Source organism: Simochromis diagramma, unplaced genomic scaffold (genome assembly GCF_900408965.1).
Source record: "Simochromis diagramma unplaced genomic scaffold, fSimDia1.1 OVJJ01000387.1, whole genome shotgun sequence".
Taxonomy (NCBI): Eukaryota; Metazoa; Chordata; class Actinopteri; order Cichliformes; family Cichlidae; genus Simochromis; species Simochromis diagramma.
This window is the reverse complement of record NW_024387152.1, coordinates 4,981,941-5,004,564: the sequence shown is the minus strand read 5'-3', so window position 1 is coordinate 5,004,564 and position 22,624 is coordinate 4,981,941. Positions and strand designations below refer to the sequence as shown.

Genomic DNA, 22,624 nt, shown 5'->3' with positions numbered 1-22,624 from the left:
TCACTTTAGCCCCAGCTGCCCGCCTACTAGTCCCCCACTGTGTCTCTCTCCCCCCCCCCCCTTCCCCCCAATGTATCTGTGACTCCTTTGGCTGCATCTTCTATGGTCTGGCTCTCTACCATTGGTGTGAGGGGAGGGTGATGGGGGCTAAGGCTCGCTGGCAGTGATGGGCCGACGCGCTGTTGATCTCCCATGTCTTGTCTTGGCTCGGCTGGTGGCAAGCAGCAGTTCTGGGCTTCCAGTCTGCTGTGCACACTTCCTGCCTGCCGCACACAAACACCGACACACACACACAGAGGCTCAAAGTACCATCCATGTTCACCGGGGCTTAGCTAATCCTGTCACATCAGGCTAGGTTGGCTGAGTTGAGGCCTTTCTTCCACCCCGACTCAACACACACACGCACACACACACACGACCACCACCACCTCCATGCACCTCCCTGCTTTGCCACCACTTCTTCACTGACTCCTGTTACTCACTTTCTCTCTCTCTCTTACCTTTGTTTCATTTAACAAGGTCACACTTGGCCAACTACGGCATGCAAGTGATGAGACGGGACAGCTGACGAATCTCTGAGTGTTCCTGTGCGATCTTATGGCCAATGACATCACAATATATTTTTATATTTCCATTTTTTTAAACAGCAAAAATAGTGTGGTTTCTTTGCAAACAGACTGCATGCAACTTGCACAGCCATGCAATCTAATGGGTTTTAAAGAGGCCATCTAATGATGGCTGTTACAGTAAGAGACAGGCATGCATGTCACCTGTTGTGATGGCACGCCACCAAAATTTGTTTATAAAATATACAGGTCTCATTTTGTCTTTTCTTTCCTGTTGTGTGTACAGTGTGTGTAGTGGTATCTGTATCAAAACAGATTTTCCATGCAATAACAGCCATACCATGAGTGACTTCAGGCTGCGTATTGCATGGCTTCTCCAATTTTCCTAACTGAGAAGTGTCTGAAGCTTTTTTTTTAAACATCCATTAGAGTTTAAATAAAATAATACATCAAATACAGAAAATAAAGTACATGATTCCATGCTTGAAAAGAAACACCGAGCGCACGTTACCGCGCCACAAAGGCCATCCTTTGAATTCTCTGAAGAATTTGTTAAATATTAGCTCCTCTTATCCCATTATTCAGCGTGTGGGTAAATTTGCCCCCATTTCCACAGTACACCCCCCCCTTTATCCCCCGAGACTAAACACACTCAAACCCACACATACATATGCACACAGTGCTCCCTTTACAAGTTTCCCAGACAGAGACAGACTCTGGGAGAGTTTCAAATGATTTTAGCCATGATTTAATTTGGTTTGTTAAAGGGTGATGTCAGCACAATGGGAGACGAGCCTCTAAATCCACTACATTCACCCAAAACGCGCAGATGAGATAATCACTGGTGACGTCTACGAAAACACTTATTATATTTGCCCATCGCCTGGCTGAAGCTGTTAAAACTCATCAGCGTTATTCCCATTTTTTTTTCTCTGGGAAAGAGAAAATAGCTCAACATATAGTCGAAACTGTCACCCCCTTTTAAAGAGACAGCGGCGACTCTGTTGTGGCTGCGGACAGAGTTTAGAAAAGACAGGACGGGCCCATCAGAGATCCATTCAATATTCAATTTGTTTGCACCCAATACTAATTACATAAAACATGCACCACTTTTTCCTTTTTTCTTTTCTGGTTCTACCGAGAACAACAATTTCAAGGAAGCTCCAAGTGTGTGGCTGCATGTATGCATTGCTTGTTAGAAATATGTAATAGTACCACGCAAGAAACTGCATGAATGAGTACTGCTGCTCCCTTAACTTGTCCACACATCTCGCAATGGCTTAGGGCTGGCAAGGTAGCGGAGGAGATAAGAAATGGATCAACGTGAGCCTTTCTCATAGCTTAATTTATTTTAAATCCAAGCCCTGTTTACACATGGCACACCGAGAGGCCTTGTCAGCTCTAACTAGCATTGAGATATTTAAAACCATTAACGCTGTACAGCGGCAGCCTGAACCTGTATGACACAAGCTGCTGCTGTATGAGGCAAAGCCAGAAGTCTAACTGCTACAGATTCCACTTTCAAACAAAGCGTAGCTACAAAACTCTTATCAGACACTCGGATATTATGATAATACCTCAACCTGCCTTTTTTTTTTAAATGTGAGGAAAAACGTAAAAACTACACATGCATTAAAAGGAGTTATTATTATTCCTAATTTAGTGTATATTTAGCACAGCGGCTAATCCCACAGAGGCAAGGGTCAGAATATGAAACGCACAGGCTATCTACCTCCCAACAGGATAGCCTCGTGGATCAGCAGTGGTAGCCATGTTGACCCGCCCAGTTATTAAAGAGGCTAATCTGTTCAACATGTCAATGTTAGCACTTTTAGCTGCGATTAATAAAAGAAGACCCCAAGAGTGCTGTGTGTGCTTTTTCAGTGCCCCAGGTTGTTTTCATTTGGTTTGTATTTTTAGTGGTTTTCGCTGTTTGGTAATTCAACAGTCCTCTTTTCTCCTATTAGCATAAACAGTGTAAATTATTAACTTTGTTAAAAGAATTATAATCAGCCATGAATCCTTAGCTCTGTAGTACTTTTGTGTGTTTTTGCCCGCTTTCTGCCACTGGCAAAGACTCACAATGGCATTGCAGGCATCATTAAAGCGAATGTAACTTTATATTTTATAGATGTGGAACAATGCGCACGCGATGCCTGACTTTGTGGCCGTTTCTTCTTAAAATGTATGGTCTGGTGGCTTTCACAGGCCAGCAGCAGCAGAACTGCTCTCTAACAGACTTGCTTTCTAAGTGCCTGGTGCTGTGTCTTAATTTGTAATCTAGTCAAACCAATTGTCCGCTAGCTAAAAAGGTCACCGAGACAATAGACTACACAGCCTCCCACAATGTAGAGAAAGCCCAGGGTGTCTTCTGTAGCTTTTTAACCAAAGATGTAATTAAGACACCTTCATCTTCCTGGGTGAGAAGGGCACCAACAAGCGTCTGCTGGAAACGCAGGAGGAACTCCACATTACTGGAAATGGCAGATGTGAGACGCAAGAAAAAGAAAAAAAAATCACTCGTCTCTAAAGTGGAGCGTCACCCCTGAAGACATCTGGTAAGGTTACCTGCTCGTGCAGTCAGTGTGTGATTTTATACATCGGGACGGCGACTGTGGCAAAGCAAGCTTGTTGGGAAAAACTGAGTAATGCAAAGCAACACAGGAGAGGCAGAGGGGGGACTTAAAGGACGTGATTTATCTGGGCTTGATTGCGTGTTAATCGAGGTTACGTGTATTAAGTGGAATCTAATTGGAACAGACACTGGCAGTCTGACAGATCGACATGATGCAGATGGATTGAGGGGGAGGCGGAGAAAGGGGGGAGCGAGGGAGACAGGGAAAGGGAGAGAGAGGCATAGTGCAGTCGAGAAGAGAGGAAAACAGAGGCAAATAAACGTATCATTTTGTTCCTTTACGTGGCCAAACACCAAGAGTTTTATGATACCCAACGTTAAAAGAGAGCCTCTGAAACCGTCCAACCATATAAGCGAAGACACGTCTCACGTGCGTGTCGTGATTGGCGGCTGATGAAACGTGTAGAGGAGGACACACACGAGTGAGATTTTGAGTGACAGGACACAGCACTGGAATCCGCCCTCCCCCCTGCAGTTGCCACAAACAGTCATTTCTGCTTTATTGGAAATGAGAGAAAAAAAAAATACCCCTCCTAAAAAAACTCGAGGTAAAGAGGTCGAGTGACAGCTGCCGGAAAATTTCCCACCTCGACGAGGGGACGAGCAACTGTTCCACCGGTTCTTATGACTCTTTGCTTCCCCCTGACAGGCGACAACTGTTTCGAAGGCCCTCTCCCCAAATCTGAGGCTGAATGACGCTTTCAGTGTTACCAGAGTAAAAAAGAGGACCACCTGTTAAGGTCAAGCAACTGCTAACTCACAGCCAGTGGGAGGGGATAGTGAAAAGGGTCCAAAAAGACAAGAAAAAGACTCGGAGCTGAACATACAGTGTTGCACTGAGACAGCTTCTATTGTGGCGTTCCTCTGAATTGGTCAGTGTGGCTATAATTGGTAACGAAGGGATACAAAGTGTGAGTGACAAGAGAGGCCTCAAAGCAGCAAATGGCCCAGGAGCAAAAATGACTGTCACAGCGTCATTATCTAAATCAGGGTTAAAAATACAGTAGTTCCCAACAAAGGGGTCACTTCTACTGATATGTGTGTTTAAAGAAACTACAACTGGACATAAGAGGAAGACATACAAGGAGAAACGACAAAGCGGGCAACTATGGGCATAATTCAGGGGAGGTTTGCAGGACGCTACAGCACTCGAAACTTCACTCATCAACACAAAATGCCTAAATTGTTCTCGACGTGATCCCGTCATAGCAAAGAGACAGGGGAGTTGTTTCGGTCATCCGTTGATTTGATCCATTATGACTGTTACACTAATGGCATTAATAAGGGCAAAATTGCTATTTTGAAACAGAATTTTCATCCTCTTCATTTGGCTAACCTTATCGCCTCTCTACTCTTCCTACATGGAAGCCGGTGACTGTGACTGTGCGTGTGTGTTCGTGAGTGCGTCTCTGCCCCCACCATGTAATGGCTATAAGGTCATCTCTATTTTCCAGGCTTGGTGTACAATGTCGTTGGATTGCAACATTTTGCATGGTTAAAAACAACAAAACGAGCTTTGATATTTGACTCCCTGCTATTTTCGATATGTGGCCCAAACCTCATTTAACGGCATCACAGTGTATGTTTGAAAAAGTTGCAAAACTAAGTCGTGTTTGCCTAAACATTCAAAAGGACGACACTGTCTTACAGTGAGCGCATTTGAAACCGGCTTTTAAAAAGTACATTAAAATGATCGTGTCCTTGAAGGGTGCATTTAATTTACTGTAAACTTCATTGTATCAGTACACAGAATGCGTGGGCATGTTTTCTGCCTATTTGTGCTGAATGTCAGTACTTGTGGTACTTGTGTGTATGTTCAGCCCTCATCGGCCTCTAACATTGAGAGGAATGACACTCTGTGATCAAGGACATGAATTGCTCATTGATTTTTAGGGGCCAGCTTAACTATCCATTCCAATTGATTTTTAGCTTTGCTGGGTGTGCGAGTTATGGCAGTTTTAATGTATCATCTGTATGTGTACTCATCACCCTCTGCAAGAGGATTTACAATAGTCTGCGGATAATGCATATACAGCACCATGTGCAAACGTGGGACAGGGACTTTATCCTTTTCTGCTGCTTTTTCTTTTTATTATTATAAATTCCAAGAAGCAGAAACCATAAAACCATATTTTTATAATAGGTGGAAAAAAAGAATCACCTTGGTTATTATCTGCTCCAGGACTTAGTAAATGATCTATTGGGAATATACAGCATTGTTTTTTATCTTGATACATTCACGGAAAATAAAACCAAAGCGTGTGAATGAACTGTAATCCTCTTTAATGCTAATCAGTGTTGTTTAGAGCGTTCATGTCAGCTTTCACTTCCACATAGCCACAGTAACCAGAAAAAGAGTTGAAATTGCAAATGGACTCATGCTCTACAAACAGAAGCACCATGGCTTTGCCACAAACCATCACCATGAAAAAAAATTAGTAAATAAATAAATAAATAAATAAATAAACATACATATATATATATATATATATATATCTATATATATCTATATCTATATCTATATATATATATCTATATATATATATATATATATATATATATATATGTTTGACACTATTTTAGTTCTTTACATTTAGAAGGCGGTTGTCAAAAGACAAACAAAAAAAAAAACTCACATTACCACGAATTAACAATTCATATAAACTATTAATAATCAATGATTTGGTGATGTAAGAGACAAAGTCAGAGCAATGTGATCCAAAAGGCAGTCTAAAGTCATCTGTCAGGTAGAAAGTCATTAAAATAGGGGCTCGTTTTCCTGTACCAAGCTTAGGTTTCACTGAGGCAGGGATACATTTCTATTCTTCAGCAAAAGGCTGCGCGCTCTCATATGATATCATCTCTTTCAGAACATTACTCTCAGTGGCTTGTCTTTTTTGTCTTTTGTGTTTTTCTTCAATTCAAATTGCCCTTTTTTCCAAATGGTTTTGGGTGAAGCAGGCCTCTGTGTGAGGTAACTGCCTTTTGTTCAGTGAAAAGGACTGCATAAAGCACACTTTACTCCATGCTTTAAAAAAACAAGCCTGCTTAATTAATGTTTTACAAGTGCTGCTGTATTCTTAGTAAAAAAAAAAAAAAAAAAAAGCCTCTATCAAAGCCGGCAGGTTCAGATTACGTACCCTAATTGAAATTCTGAATTTCTAAGCCAACTTCTTTTTTCCCTGCTCCCGCTCTTTCTCCCTGCACACACAATAAAGCCTAGTGTTTTGTAGTCCACAAATGACATCAAATCATCTAAGTAATATGGGCTTTTCTTTTTTTTTCCTGTATTCTCATGTTCTGGTAGTGGGTTCATGAGACAGCTTAATAAAGCAGTAAATGCTTGGGGAAGCCTGAGAGCCTACTGTGTACGGGTGTATGTGTGTGTGTACCCGTGTGCACACGCGTGCTCTTGTGTTTTACCTCCACCAGGGACCTCAAAGCAGAAGGCAAAGCCTGGTTCCACACACTCAAGCAGATTTTCCAAAAGAATAAAGCAAGAATAAAGCCGGAGAACAAAAGAGAATGACTAATACAGAAACCAAAGCCAAAAGTAAGACACTTATCTCATGGGTTGACATTCATAGAGCCCATATTAATGCAGTCTGAGCTAAATGAATACAGCATAATTTACAGGTTATACATGCATTAGGTGCTGGAGGAAGGCAAGCTGTGTGAACAGCTGCAGGTGTGGGAGCAGCCAGGCTGAGGCTGAGTTTGGACAAGCATCACAGACACCAAATGGCACAATAGAGGAAACATAGGTTTCTATGTGCTGGTGACAATGATCTAAGATGTAGTTGGAGACTGACTCCACAGGGACATGGGGGAAAAATGCTTTTTGCTCAGCTCGCAGCATATATGCACAAACATTTGTTTCAAAGGGAAAATTTCAACCTTTCCTACCATCACTGATTATCTGGCAGGTAAGTGTAGCAGGTGATTACATAAATTACAGAGTTTAAAAAAATGTCATCCCTGATAACCTTTGTTCTAAGTTAATCATTGCAGCAAAAGAAAATTGCTTCTCTCCTCTTTTATATTTACCCAAACTCCCCCTCTTTCAGCGGGGTATTATTTTATTGGCTTGTTTTGCAAGCATTATAACTTTGCATTCTTCTCCCAAGGTCAGTTTCTACTGTGCCACGAGGACTATTTACACATGGGGCTTTTTCAGGTCAGTTCCATTGTATTTACATCAAATAATTTTTGATAAGGGATGTAAAAGACCTATAAACCCAACATCATAAACAGGAGAGGTGTAGCTGAAATAAGGACAAAAGATCAACGGCTGAATTTTTCCTTATCTTAGACACGTTGATATTTTTGAGTCAACTCTCGTCACTCCCTCACCAACCCCCGCTTCGCTCTCTCTCCCTCCGCTGAGTGGGAGCGTGGACTTGTTAGATTTAGTCCAATGGCTTCCCAGTGCGGCCAGCGAGCGAGCTCTTGTTTCATAGAGAAGCAGCTCCCCTGTTATCTCCCTAGCACTATAATCACTTAACAAAGACTTGGGCATTTGCACAAATTAAAACATCAATAATGCATAAGTGCTTTTCAGTTTTGAGCTATAGTGTCCCCGTATTGGGATGAAATACCCCCTCAGTCAGTGGAAAAACTTCTAGCTCGCCATCTTCCGTCGCACAAACGACTTAGAGAAGCCACAGTCCCGCTTTGAGCAACAGCCCCTCCTTTGCTTAAACTTGAGGCTAAAGCTGCGGCGAACAGTCGGGATCTGCTTTGGTAACGGGACAAAATGGCTGGGCTGAGTGGGACGCGGAAGTTGTTTTAAAGCGAGAGGCGGTAAGTGGTGGTGGTGCATCAATGCAAACAGGCAACACCCTTGAGTGGCGCAGCGTGGCATCCTTCCATAAACAACACCACCGCCATGTCTCCGACATTTATGATTTGTGGTCAGAATGGCAACGCAGGCCTGATTCTAATCCAAGTCTGCATGTTTGCCCTATCCTTACATGGCTAAATCTGCCCGACCTACTCTCTTATTTTCTCAGATGAAAACACCAGACGTTTCATATGGCTGTCAGGGAGCTTTGCTTAAAACAAGTTATATGAGAACATTACACTTGGACAAGGGAAGGGAAGGGCGGGAGCATCATGGGAAAGAAACTAAGTAACACTTTGTACCAGGATGCTGTTCGGGCTACTGTTTAATTTGAGAAGAAAACCTCCTTCATGTTTATCACTGCAGTTGCGACTCGGTTGCGCTGACTATGGAGGAGTTAAGTATCATTATTGGACTAGTAAATCCATGACCAGTACCATTCCAACACCAATTGAGGACGAGCCATTCTATACAGATGGCCTCAAGGACAATTAGCAGTAATGATTGGTTGCCACATAAATGAGGGGAATTCTATTTGCTGGTGCACTTGCGGATGATCACAGACCAAATGCCTCTGACAATAATATGGATGGCTGCTTTAGACTTACTTGTAAATGCTGGTTAAATATACAGCAGAGCCGGAAAAAAAACAGTCGTTTCTGCGGCGTCTGACTGTCTCTCTAATATTGAAGTAATACACGGCAAAGGAAGGTTAAACTTCACCCGTTTCGCAGACTTCCCACTCTGATGAAAAATAAAGAGATGAGACAAAATAACACAGTGATCTAAAATATTATCTCTTCAATCATACCCTTTTCCCCCGATATCTTCATCCCCCCCTCGCCCCTCCCTTCTCTGTCAGTTAGTCTGGCAAACAATCCCCTTGTTAGCAAACTGTTAAGACAGCCGCTTGGTACACAAATTGCGCTCGACCAAGCGAATTTGTTTTGCAAGGGTGACCTGTTTAATCATCTCATTTTCTTTGGCGGACATTTATTCATCTGGTTTCCACGGTTACAGAGAACATTAAGGGGCTACAGTAATAAGGCTGGAGAGTCAAACAGGTAATAAAAAAATTAACGCCATTTTCCAGCAGCCGAGGACAGTGGGTGAAATGAATCAAGGGAGAGGGGAGAGGAGCAGCGGGGGGAGCGGGGGTGGGTGGGGTGAGTGTTGAAGAGGGAGGGAGGCGGGGGAGGGGGGGGGGGGGGGGCTCCAATATTGTCCAAACAATAAGCCTTAGCGGTTATTTTACTCTGTAGATCAGGTGGTGCTGTTATGGACATGACACTTTGGGCACAGAGCAGGAGAGATAAAGCTTTTAACGTGGCCCTGCTCCTTTTTTTTATTGTCATTTAGCGATTACATATCAGAACAATTAAAAGTTAGCCCAAGATATCTATTAACTTTGCTCTTTTTTTATTTCTCCTGCGCTCGAGAGGCTAGATAATTTGCACTTTTGGCAGCGCAACGTGTCAATAACATGCAAGGGGACAGCATGACATTTAAAAGCCCTGGTGAGAAACGCTTCGCAGTCCTCCCGAGTTGAATGATGTTTTCTTCTATTGTCGTCTGAAAAAAAACAAAGCAAAGCAAAACTGAGAAACGGCAGAAGAAAACAAGAAAACAACCTTGAAGATTATGGAGTTTATTGCTCTCAGACTGACAGTGATCTACACACAAATTGAGAGAGTCCAGTTTCTGGCCAAATATAGAAAATTCCGGTACAATAGGGGGAACAGGTGCTGAGGGCCCACAGAAAGTGACGAAGCCCAAGAGCTGGGTAGCTGCTGAATGCCAAATAAGGCAGTGAGACACGTTGCACCAAAGCACCAAACACCCTACTGTAATGTCATTTTCTAAGTCTGATGACTGTCAACAATTCTCCCTCTGACTGTATTCCCTATACGTGAGCGTGCTGCTTCGGACAGTTTCCCCACTTTAATAATAACCGAACAAGCGAAAACAGGCAACAATTTTTATGCATTACTCATTTCTCCACTCCTTCCAAAACTATTTCTAATTGACAGCACGGCTTTGGCACTCCTAAAATATGTACAAAACGTCTCAACCTAACCCTTCATCATTTAAATTGTCTGGTTTAACCTGTATTTGGGCATTTTGCGACTCTACCAACACCCTTGTGAGAAACAAACCAAAATGAATTATTTTCTTTGTTTGCTGTCTTGTTAGTTGTATATACATTGTTGCCCGGGTGGCTCCGGTGCGACTGAGGTTGGAGAGGGAAGCACGACTGCTGGCAGGCAACATCTCTCCGGAGAGGGAGGGGAAAAAAGAGATGTCAGCCGACCCGGTCTCGCACACGTGCGCGCGCGCACCACACACACAAACACACACAAACGTAGGATACGCACTCTAACATCAAACATACACCGCTCGCGTGTCACAAGGAGCGCTCTCCCCTCTTCGCTCCTCCCCGAGGCAGGAGCCTGGAGAAACACACTCTCGTCATACATGCAGGGTGAAATCCCCTGAAGGCGATACAGAATGGACAGAAAAAAGGCTAAGCTGTGACTACGGGACTGCCAACTGTTCTGCTAACAGCCTCTTAACAGGTGTGGACTCTAGAATCATGTAATCCTATCAAGTTACCCAGCAAAAAAAAAAAGAAAAAGAAAGAAAGAAATCCGGCAAACTGCATACTCCTGAACTCCTCTCCCCCTCTCCTTCCCCCTCTCTTTCTGTTGTGACAGAAATGAACAGCTGGGCTTCAGATTTATCATGTACAGACAGTAATTATTGCTGGTGCTGCTTGCTACTGACCCAAGTGAATAGAATGTCACATGAAAACACACGCGCGCGCGCGCAGCAGAAGGGGAGCTGGATTCGAGGGGTGCCGGGTTGGGGACCGTGCGGAAGATGCGTCGGTGACACAAAAGACAGAGCAGGGCAGTGTTTAAACGTCACTACGCTCCTGTTTGCAGTCAATTATGGTTGAGGACAGGAGTATTGGCTGTGTAACCCGGCAGAGCAAACATTTTGTTGCTCGCAGTGAAGGTGACGGGAAAAAAAAAAGGTTCAATGTTTGTTCCTGTTTTGTTTGTTTTTTTCTTTTCTTTTCCTCTAATCAAAAATAAAATCTGAGATATCCCGGCAGGCCCAGAATTCCTGTCAAGAGAAAGGTGACAGAAAACTGAAACTGAGAGAACTGAGAGATAAACTCAACACTAAAAAGCAGCAGCAAGGTGTGAAGACCAATTTGTTTCAGCACCTACTATTCTCTATGCTTTGCTTTTCCGTACATGTATGACCGACTAAACTTGCCAACAATTTTACTCAGTGGTAAATATATATATATGTAAAGGAAAACAATTGATACTGGCCTATGCAAAGTATTTCTTTTACTATCTCAAACCAGTCTGACCCCACCTGCTGTATGTATACCAGAGATAAGAGGGTGAGGAGATAGACAATTAATCTATTACCCGTGTCAATCACTGTCCTTGTCATTAGATAGTTAACCCCACGTTTGCTGACTGCTTTCACACACATTCAGCTGGAAGTTGCGGTCCGCCACATTCCATGCCCACTAACCTACGTACGGCCTGCTTCACACCTTAAAGACCCCCTGCCACATTTAAAGGGATTAGTCACCACATTTTGTGCCGGCTTAATCTCTCTTTCAGCTGGCCTAATAAGTGCGCCCCGATAAGCGAAGCATGCAAATTCATTCATGGCCAGTGGAGACCATGCTTTCAGACAAATGCGCCAAAGTCTTGCACTCTGCTAATTACCTCTTCATTTTCCCCGTTTTCCCCTCTTATATAGCATATCAACAAGCAGAGATTATTCTACTCCCTCGCTTTGCATGAAATTATAATTTCATATGTAAGATTAGGGGGGGAAAAAAGTTACTGGATGCATCTCTCCTGACTCTGCTGCGCACCAGAATACATGACACGGCACATTCAGCTGAGAGATAAAAAAAAAAAGAAAGAAAAAAGATTTATTTTCTCCTGGTTATGATGATAAAAATGTGTGTGAGGGGGGGAAATATTAAAAACATTTTTTTTTCTTTTATGTGCTTTTCTAATTTACAGTATAATTTATAAGTGACTGCCTTCCATTTTGAGGGAACATAATTACGAAGGATATTTCAGGATTTCCACTACTCCTATTCTGAGTACAGCAGCTTCACAAACACGCAATATCCGTGACAATAAAAACTTAGCAAGTTATGTTTTAGATAATAAAGGCAATGAAGACCCAAGGTGCAACCTGTTTATCATTCTGGAATATTTCTTCACCAAGTATTAATTAGGCCATTACTCCAGATTGGTGACGGGGAGCTTTGAGGTTTTAATTAGGTGCTGGCCACTGCATGAGTGCACAGGAGTGAAGAAAGGGGGTGGTGATGCCACTTGCCTTACTCCTGGCCCATATCAAGTAGCCCTGAACACTTTGGCTACTGCGGCAAGATGCATAGCAGCCCACGTGCATCTGGAGTTTATTTGATCATTTGATCTCTGATGTTTCCTCTTCCTGTCGGTGAAGGCAAAAAAAAAAAAAAAAAAAAAAAAAAAAAAAGGCCAGTTGGTGTGATTTGTGTATTAAAAGATGGGGGTTAAGGTAATTATGGTGTTGGGTGGTTTGTGTCTGGTGACTGGGCACAGGCTCAATCAGGACTCAGCTGTCCCTCTCTTTTTCTTCACCCCCCCCAACCTTACACACACACACACTCACACGCACACACGTGCACAGACAGCAGCGTGCACGTGCACACACACATACACACACTTCCCTGCCCTTGTCTGCTGTCTGTGTCCCCCCTTCTCTACCCCTGCCACTCTGCTAAAACCAGGGATAACGCACACAGCCTCGCATAACATCAATCAAATACCGAGAGCGGCCCATAAAACTACACAAACACTATACGCTGCCATTAACTACTGCATGTGACACTTTGTAAAATAGAGAAAATGAATTTGAAGATCTAAAAAGAATTAAAGGGTAAGGAAAAATAAAAGGGGTTTGTTGTTTTAAAGTTTTTTTTAAATATACAGTAAAATGCTAAAATAAAATATCTTCATTTTTAACATTGAGAAGAAAACAAAACAGATGCCGTTTAAAAACAACAACAACACACATCTATTTCTAAATTCAGTAGCAGAGAGTGAGGTCTCATTACATTCAAATGACATAAGTGAACAATAAGAAAAATCTCACATTTTGGTATAATTTTAAACATTTATTAAATAAATAAATGTGCAGAATGCGAGTGTTTTTCCTCGGTTGACAAGGCGATACTAATCACCTCGTTGCTGAGAAGCACTCTTCCCTGACAAGGCTCCTTAGAATACAAGGATCCCCCAGGAGAAATCGGCACGAAAGAGGTTAAAGACAATGACTCGCGTTTTTTCCCTCCAAACGTCTCCCTGTTAAATTTATTTCAAAACTCTGTTAATCTGCTGTACACAACATTTCCATTAGCATAGCCCGGCCCCCTAATAAAAATTCCAGCTAGTTTAATTAAAAAATGTAAATTTACTGTCATCCAAGGAGCTGCAGAAATAGGAGTGCAACAGCATATTTTATTGCTTAAGACATCAAATTGATTCGGGTTATTGCTAAATTGTGATAAAAGGTTATTGAGGGCCTTCAGACCTGGGCTTGTTTTTTTCTCCCTCATTTCATCCTAGTTTTGTGGAGGGCCGTAAACGATGGAGAGGGCCACAAAGGGTTAATGAGACGACTCAGTGAGGGAGAAGGCAATCAACATTATGACTCATAAGAGGGGAGAAAAACATTTTCCAAGCTGACGAAAAGTTTGAAATTAGGGTGTGTCACAATAACAGTTGAACTTGTTTGTTGTTATTTCAAACGATAATGCAGGACACCTTAAATAACCAGACATAATAACCGAGCTCTCTCCTGTCTGCCTCTCCTGAGTGTTTGTGAAACCCTGTGGTCACAGTGGTCTACTATACAGTCTGTCAGCGTTTTATTTGATAAGGCAAAAAACATCTTTAATTTACATTAATCCTGCGATGCACGAGTCAAAGCCGATGTCGTGCCAAAAGTGTCTGTAGTGCAACGCAGCGCCGTGAAAAAGGAGAAAAGAAAAAAAAAAAAGAAGAGGATGAAAATAAAAACAGACATAACTGACAAACATATTAAAAATAACAGCCTCGTGCAAAGCTCGCTCGAAATATGACTTGCGTAGGTTTTTTTTTCAGGGAATATTTTAAAAAAGACAAAAAAAGAATAAATATAATTTCATGGTAACCTTTCTGTAATTTACAACACTGACATCAGTTTAAAAATACCCTACTCAAAAAAAAAAAAATACCACAACGTCTGCTAAATATTTTCACACCGTGTGAGTTTAAAATAAGGCATTTTAAAAATAGGGTAGATAAGACCGATCAAAGAGGACCGATTAAGTCTAAAAGAACTTGATGTACAGTTACCGAGCAGTAACATGTATATGTGGTAATAATGAAATATACTGAGAGTATTATTACACACACACACACACACACACACACACACACACACACACACACACACACACACACACACAATGAAAGGAAGACACCACTTGGTGTGCAAGCGAATGGAAAACACACGAGAACACACTGCACGCGCAAAACAGAAAGAACTAAATGTGACCATAAAATGTGACTTCTTTTAAATCCCACTAAAAAAACCCCGTCTTATAAGTGGTGAGGAGAGTGACGCTTACACGTATAATCCAGTTACAACACAACAAGTTTATCTTTCTAAAAGTACGCACAGAATCACTGATGTTAACCTGGCAGCTACAGGTTTTTATAAAAAAAACCTGCCTCACAGGTGTGTGTGTGTGTATAGAAAGAGAAATGAATCAGAATCATCGTATGAAAGCACTCAAACGAATGGATCGTTTGGTCACAGTTTTACCTCACCTCTAATGCTTTTAATTTATCTGTTTAATGCATGAAAATAGCCTGTGCACTGTATGTACACTATTTAGAAGTACCTGGCAAGGTGTTAACACTGCTGCTGTTCCCTTTACATGTGGAAAACATAAGCAACACAACAGTTTGTTTGCTTTGTCCCCTTAGCAACAAACCCTTAGGCCATTCAGGTTACCCTAATGGCATTGCCAGCTCCTGCGTGTGTGCCAAACCAATATCTTTATTTCTAGACTCAAACTGTGACTTATCAAAAAAGGAAAAAAAGTATAGCTGAAAGAAAGAACTAATAAGCAAGAGAAGAAGAAACAAAAACAGGCTGACAGGGAGTTGTGCCGCTCTCTAGAAGAGAGACGTACTCTGTCAAGAGAAAATGAAACTTGCTGTGTGAACTTTCCTCACATGTGTACTGAATGTAACACAGTGTCATGAAGCGTGTGCTGAGGAAACAGGCAATCATATTTGATACTGCAGTCACCTTTGGGCACTGTCAAAGAGCTATAAATAATGGTGTCGCAACACTTGGGTATACGTACGAGCTGGCACATAGTTTAATCATGAACAACTTCCCCTCTCTGTATATTTAGTCAGAGATAAAGGCACACCTTAAACTGTCAGCTAATAAAACACATCTGACAAAGACAGAAAAGAAGAAGAGTACTCACCATATTCAGGGAAGTCGAAGTTAAATCCTCTCAGACATGTAACTTTCATAATATTACTCAACTCTGTTAGAAAGTCATTCGAATGTTGGTTGTTGGAGGGGGGGAATACAGCGGAAAAGTAACTAGATTTAAAAAAAAAAAAAGAGGCTTCCTTCAATCAAGCACTAAACTCCTTGACATGTAATCTGTCAATAGTTTGTTGCTGAGATAATGCCGGCTGCCACGAGCGGATTTGATTGGCAGCTTAGGGTCTGGCCCCTCCTTCCTGTGGTTTGACGGTGATGGGGGGGTTAGGTGAAAGAATATGGAGCCTCCCCCTTCCCTGCTCTGTCTCTCTCTCTCTGTGGCGCTCTCTCTCTGCCTCTCGTGCGCTGCCTCCCTCTCTTGCTTTTGCTCCCGTACACACACACACACACAGACAAAGCTGTTGGTGATGTTGTCTGAATAGGCTGATAGGAAATTATGGCAGAGGAACCGGAGCAGTTTTTTTTCTCCCTCCCTCAGTGGGCTGGCCTTTCCATCTTTGTGGTCTTCTAGCCTTTCAACTCTCTTGGGTGGAGCCTCCACTGCCTCTATTCAAATGAGCGAAGGGGGGGCACACAACACTTAAAAAAAAAGAAAAAGAAAAAGGGCTTTCTAGAGAATAAGAGTATACGTTTATTAAAACATATTATACTTTGAGGCTAATTATTTAAATCCAATGCAGTGTGACTACATGTAAAAGCTGCTTTTAAACACATATTTAATTAGCGCTCTATATATAAAGTACAACTACAGTAAGTGGAAGAATATTTCCACAATTTTGTCCTCACTTATTAAATCATAGACTATATGTTTGATGTGTACATAGTCAAAGGGCAGGATAAAGCCAGGCACATTTCTATTTGGTAAATATGCTTGTCCTCATGTCTATCACAGAAGCGTTAAGCTTAGAAAAAGATTTCACAAAATACATTTTCCAGCCCTTTAGCTTAAAGCGAATAACTCTTTCCCTCCCTCACAATATAGCAATCCTCTCCATTTCAGCCCTGCATGGTATACTTTCTTTGCTTCTCTCTCTGTCTCTCACTCAGGGCGCTCTGGTTCTCCTTCCCTCCCTCTGATAAGCTATCAGTTTTCATTGTAATTTCAGGTGAAATGATAAACGACGGCCGTTACCAGGTGACAATGAATACTTTATAAGACAAACCCTTTATTTGCCTGGCAGTTTCTTCCGCAGCAGCATGCAAAGCGCCTCGGGACCATTTGTACATAATGCCCATATACTGTAAACATGGTGGTGTGTCAAGAATGTGGAATTTACAGAGCGACACAAAATAACAAGAAAGTCTCAACTTTCAAAGGTAACTGGATATTCCTGTTTTCCACGGCAGGTTTACTCTGAATAAAGGTGTTGTATAACTAGCATTTACTGGACACAGAAAAGAGGAAATGAACAACTTTATGGCTTTGGACCATAATACAATAATACATAGGTCGGGCTTCAGTTCCTGAGTGCTGTTAGTCTGAAGTATGTACATAAAACTGGTTTTGGTTGATTCTGAAATTATGATGACTCATCCTGGCTAATAATGGAAAAAAATAAGGCTTTGTCTCCTCCTTCCTAACCCACATAAAGGAAAATGACCTTAAAAGAGTTTCTATCAAAAGGTTCCACCCTCGATTTAACTTTGTACTGTAAATACTACTTTTATTAGCCCGGGATCTAATGAAATCGAATTGTTTTTGTTGTGCACGACCTGACTTGGCGACCGCTCTTTTGTTCTGTTGCTGGATAAAAATCTTTTGTGTCAGTCTCCGTACAAATAAATAAATATATATGTTGTTAATGGATTTGTGGCCCGTGTGAATTGCTAGATTGAAACCTGAAAATATAATAGTTACTAAAAATGAACGCATGCCACTGATGTGGTAGAGATTTTTGAAGTGGTGAGAACATCTGCCTTGGTCTAACGCTGTGATGCTTTTTGTCTCACATAGGTGGAGCATAACAATAAAAACTTCCACAGTATCTCAAAAACTTGATATCAAGGGGGCGAGTGCAGGGTGAATTCTATTCATGTAACAATGTCCACAGGAGGCAGGGTCTGTCGTCCATGCATTACAGCCTTCTGGACCCTCGAGCTGCCATCTTTGGGGGCGAAACCATTACTTTTCAAAAGGAGCTGTGGGGCTTTTCGTTTGATGTGGCGTGAGGGTATTGTATGGTGCATGCGGGAGAATGTTGAGGGCAAGGTGGAGTGTGTATGCGTGTGAGTGTGTGTGCGCGCGCTCCTATGCATGTGACATGGTAGGGGTACATCAGTCAAAGGGCCGCTGGGGCCAGACGTTTGGCTGCCCCTGACCGTGCGCTCCAGGAGGGGCTGGTCTGGTGCAGGGCCCACTCCGAGTCCTCCATTCCCCAGGACAAAAGCTATTGCCCAGTTGAAAGATGTGAATTCAGCGGCTTTTGTGCCCAAAGCCCAGAGACATGCCGAGTGAGAAATCTGACCTTTGCCGAAAGTCAGATTGTGTTTTTGAACCCCTCTTGCTGTCTCTGGCAATTCGGGGGGCAAAAAAGTGACTGAGCGAATAGGCTGGAGTGGGTGTGAGCCGGCGTGGGGTGTTGGGGTCTGTCATGACGGGTGGAGTGCACAGGTGGGGGTGTGAGAGACAGAAGGAGCAACAGTCCGGCGTGAACCTCTCCGACTCTGCGTCTTAAAGTTTGAACACAACAAATTAAAAACGGTTTGTTTTTCAGCAGACAATGAAGCAAGTTTATTCCTGATACTCACTGTCATGTTGTTGAAAATTGGCAGGAAATTGAACGTGTAAAAGCTTAATTCTGAAGCAGGGGCTTTTCAACAAGAGTTCACCTCAGTGTTCCTCGAGGTTGTCTATGATGTGGAATATTATTCCCTCTCACGTCTGTTTATATTGCATTATATATTTATTTTTTAAGCGGAGAAGGAGCGGAATATTAAACTTACACGCAGATGCAGCCACAACAGCGATGATCGCAACACACCACATTTTGATGATCATCATTTGCATGACTCATGACGATGATTCCTTCGAATCTCATTTGATTTTCATAATTGCTGTGTAGCTGTATATGCGTTGACATACATACGCTAGGAAAAGCGCAATGAAAATCTCATTAAAAGCACATACTTGAAAGCAATTAACGTGTATAAAGTAGAAGGTATATTTGGGGCGCTGATATTACATGAATCACGATATAGCATGTTGCTTGGCGGCACTGTGTTGAGAGCAGAGATTCGGTAGATAGAATAGGCCTATGTTTTTCAGTCATACATTTTTCTTGACACCGCTTTCATCCCCCGGCCGTAATCATCATATCTCCCCCATTGCTCTCCCGGATGCAGACATCCATAATGCAATCTTCCTAATTTTGATCCCTCGCAATCTGGTTTTAAAAGGGAGGAGAAAAAAAAGGGACATATTTCTGAAGGCTCGCTCGGTAATCATTTTAGACAGATAGCCTTTCCCATCGCAGATGAGCAAATATTTGTAAACCAGCTATCTAATGGAAAATTATAGTGAAATTAGAGTGAAATTCATGACAGTGAAATCCGATTATCTGTAATTCTATTATGCCATCTTAGCCCACACAGCATATTTTTGTAGAGTTTTTTCCATAAATACCTATGCCAGGGGTCTTGCTAATCAAATAAAATTGAAATTCATCTTCCCATTAAATTCAATTAGTTGCAATTTCTAAAGCCTAACAAAGATTTTAATTACTAAATTATAAAATTCTCCCTAGCCAAATTGGGGAGAGAAAAAGTGCATCCCCTGCATCTGAAAAACAAACCCATGAAAGGAAATTGTTGATCAAAAAAGATATCCAGGGGAAAATAACATTAGGGAGAGCACTGGGGCCCTTATTCAGCGAGTCTGGGTGGGGAGTGACGTGTGCCAAACGCTAGGCTCCTGGGCTGGAGGAAATGAACTTAGCTGAGGTTCTCTTTGTCTCTAAATGTCTGCCCTCAGAGTTATTATGCTGTAATTGACTAATTGACACCTTAATTTCATTTATGGGGCTCCTGTGTTCATAAAGCAACCTCTGGGTGGGGCAGTGGTCTTGAGCGGAAGCAAGGAAGTCAACATCCAGGACACCAGGTAGGGCCTTAGGCCTTCGGTTCTGTCCTCGGCAGATGACGATTATGTATTTGATAATGAAATGGTCAGGAAGAACACACTGACTTAGTGGAGGCTTAAAGAGGAGCATCTTACTCGTATGTTTAAATCCCTCTGATGCATGCTGATGTGTTATAATCATGCACGCCCAGCCTTACAATCTGTCACTGCAGACACAAACGACCTCCTTGAGGGTCAAAGGAGTTTATTTTTAGGAAGCGAGGTTCTTAAACTTCACAGGTAAACACAGCTGCATGTTGCATTGTTAGATTTTAAAAACAACTTAAGCCAGGAGTTACTCCTGGTAACGTGGAGCGGAGGGGGGAGTGCTAACAGGACAGCTCTGGGGTCTGGGGGTCAGCTAGCAGGTCCATTTCCCAGCCCTCCCCTGCTCCTCACCAGTGGGCCACTAAAATAACAGCTCAGCACCCACTGCAGACTACAAAGCTCCATCTGAAAAGGCACCTGCTGCTGTTATTCACTTTAGCCCTTTTGGCAGCTCACTCTCTCTGTTTAAAGGACACGTAGAAGAGAAAGAGTCACTGGGAAATGATGAATTATTTAAGTATGATGTCTAATTGTTTCAAGGCAGACATCTTGTTTCTGGAAGGTAAAGCTTGGGGGTGGGTGTACACACGAGGGGAGGACTCTTTGCGAAGAGGTCTGTCGACTGTGGATTGCAGACAGTCTCGCACTTGAAGAGGCTGCGTAAATATGACCAAACTGAAACTTTAATCTGCTTTTTCCCCACCCAAGCTGGCTGGGTATTACAGATAATCTTTTTTGTGTGTCATATGGTGGGAGATATAGATGGTGCTAATTTTTTAGAGACAAATCTGATATTTGTCAACTGGTTGAAAAAAACCTGGGGATTTTCTCCTAATCCTCCCTTGGATGTGAAGGCGCGTTAACAGCAAAATGCAGATGGTGTTTTGTGCACGGAGAGTACCCAGCACTCGGCGCGGTGCATACGGAAAGGCGCAGCTAGCCTCGCTAGGGCTCAGCACAACCTGCAGATAGCGAACTCCCCCCCCCCCCCCCAAACCTCCCCCCCACCCACCAGTCAATTAACAAGCCACTTGTGAAAGCAAAGGCATGTTAGTTTATTCCAAAGTGCGAACTTTGCAAAATACATTTCTTGGTTGTTTCTCTTTACTTTTTGTTTCCTTGCTGACATAACATCCTTACTTCTAGGCTGTGTTCATCAAATATTCAGTTGCAACTCAATTCCAATAAGGAAAAGAAAACAAATTATAAATAAAAAGGAGGCATAAATCTTTCAGGATCCTAATTCTAACTTTCCCTCGGAGTGTTTCTGTCTTTATTTTGTCACATTAAGCAGTTTTGCTTTCCGTTCCCACTGCTAGGCGTGGCTCATTTTACACTGGTGGAAAGACTCTTTTATTCTTCTGTTCTCTTGTTTTGGAACACTGCGCATTTTGTGGTGTCACTTCTTTTATGCACAATTATCACTTGTGTAACTTCTGGTTTTGTTTTTATGAGAGATAGAACAATAAAACCTATGTGGCGTTCCTTTTTTGGTCACTGAGGGACTGTTGTAAGTCTGCACTCACCCCGTCAAGTATAGCTCCAGCGTTACTACAACCAACCACCACAGTGATGCAAAGCTGTGCCGACTGCCTTATCTTATCCAGTATTTTGGGAAGATATTTGCTCTGGTCATTTTAGCACCAGAATGCAACATGGCAGAGCACTCTGGATGCATTCTTTAACTGCTTTGTGGCTCCGCATTACATTTGACATTGCATTGATAGTCTTTCAGAGGCCTTTAACACGCATCTTATCTTGCAGCACGACCTAGCGCCAAAGAAACTAAACAACTTAGAAACCTTACCTGAGAGGAACATATGGTGTATGCGCCGAAATCCAGTACACCTCATTATTGTTTAGAGAGGTTTAAGGGTGTGTATTCCTGAACCAGTTTTCTGAATATATAGCTATGAGTAGTAAGGTTGGCGGCCAGGGACACAGCAGAGGAATATTTGGAGGACAACAAATGGTTAAAATATATGCAAAAGGGAAAAACCTCTGACAATCTTAAACTTTAACTAAATACTTACTTTAGGTGAACAGTTTCTTCCATTCAAGTCCCGCACAAAAGGTTTGCATCTTCACTTTTCCAAAAAGTAAACTGCTCATTTTTATGAATGTGCTTCACCTTTGGGATTCATGAATATTGGCATCTTTCATATTTAAATTAAGCGAAAGCTTACAAGCTTACAAATAACTGAAATTTGTATTAAGCTGCCCCTTGTTCTTTCATTCATTTAAAGGTGAGACAGGAGCACAAAAGCTTCAAAATTTAAACGCAGCAGGCCAGGAAGTTATATTAACCTGCGCCGTATGTGTTTGTTCCACACAAGATGAAGCTGTTTTTTATTGATTAGTCCGGCTACAGAATAAAAAAGGATGACATTATACGCACTATGAAATTCAGCATTTTTTTTAACCTTCAGCAATGCTTGTCATTCCCTTGTAAAATAAATATATAAAAACACCAGGAGAAGGGGAGAAGGGTGGAAAAAAATGAAGAAGAAAAAAAATCACTAAAGCTCTTTTGCTGTAATTGGCTGAATAGCAAGGGCAGCAGAAAATTTACAGGCAGACAACAGTGTGAAGGGGACTCGGTCACAATGCAAAACTAAGCCCTCAGCACCAGCGAGGGAGTAAGCAAGCCAGAGAGTCAACTGAGTGTCTAGGTGCCTGTCAAGCATATCTTAACTACCACGAGGCACTTGTCTCTCCCTAGCTTTGGCGTTAAGCTGCAGATCACAGTCCATTTTCTGGACAAGTTAAGTAAATAACCCAAGCAAGCATGCAGAAGACAGTGACAG

General features: G+C 42.2%; 1 protein-coding gene across 5 annotated transcripts in view; it reads right to left on the bottom strand.

The window, feature by feature from the left end:
• The window catches only part of casz1 (castor zinc finger 1), a 167,471-nt gene that overhangs the window by 56,373 nt on the left and 88,474 nt on the right, over nt 1–22,624 (bottom strand). Inside the window, exons 1-2 of one of the 5 annotated variants that reach the window (XM_040047816.1) lie at nt 15,627–20,777; nt 8,653–8,788 (exon numbers count right to left, since the gene is read on the bottom strand). The exons of 3 other annotated variants lie outside the window; for them this stretch is intronic. Coding sequence is in view for 1 of the 2 variants with exons in the window: in XM_040047812.1 (XP_039903746.1) it covers nt 15,627–15,675 (49 nt within the window). In the remaining variant the exon portion in view is untranslated. Of the gene's footprint in view, nt 1–8,652; nt 8,789–15,626; nt 20,778–22,624 lie in introns of those variants that run through there. One more of the 5 variants, XM_040047812.1, reaches the window with a different exon arrangement.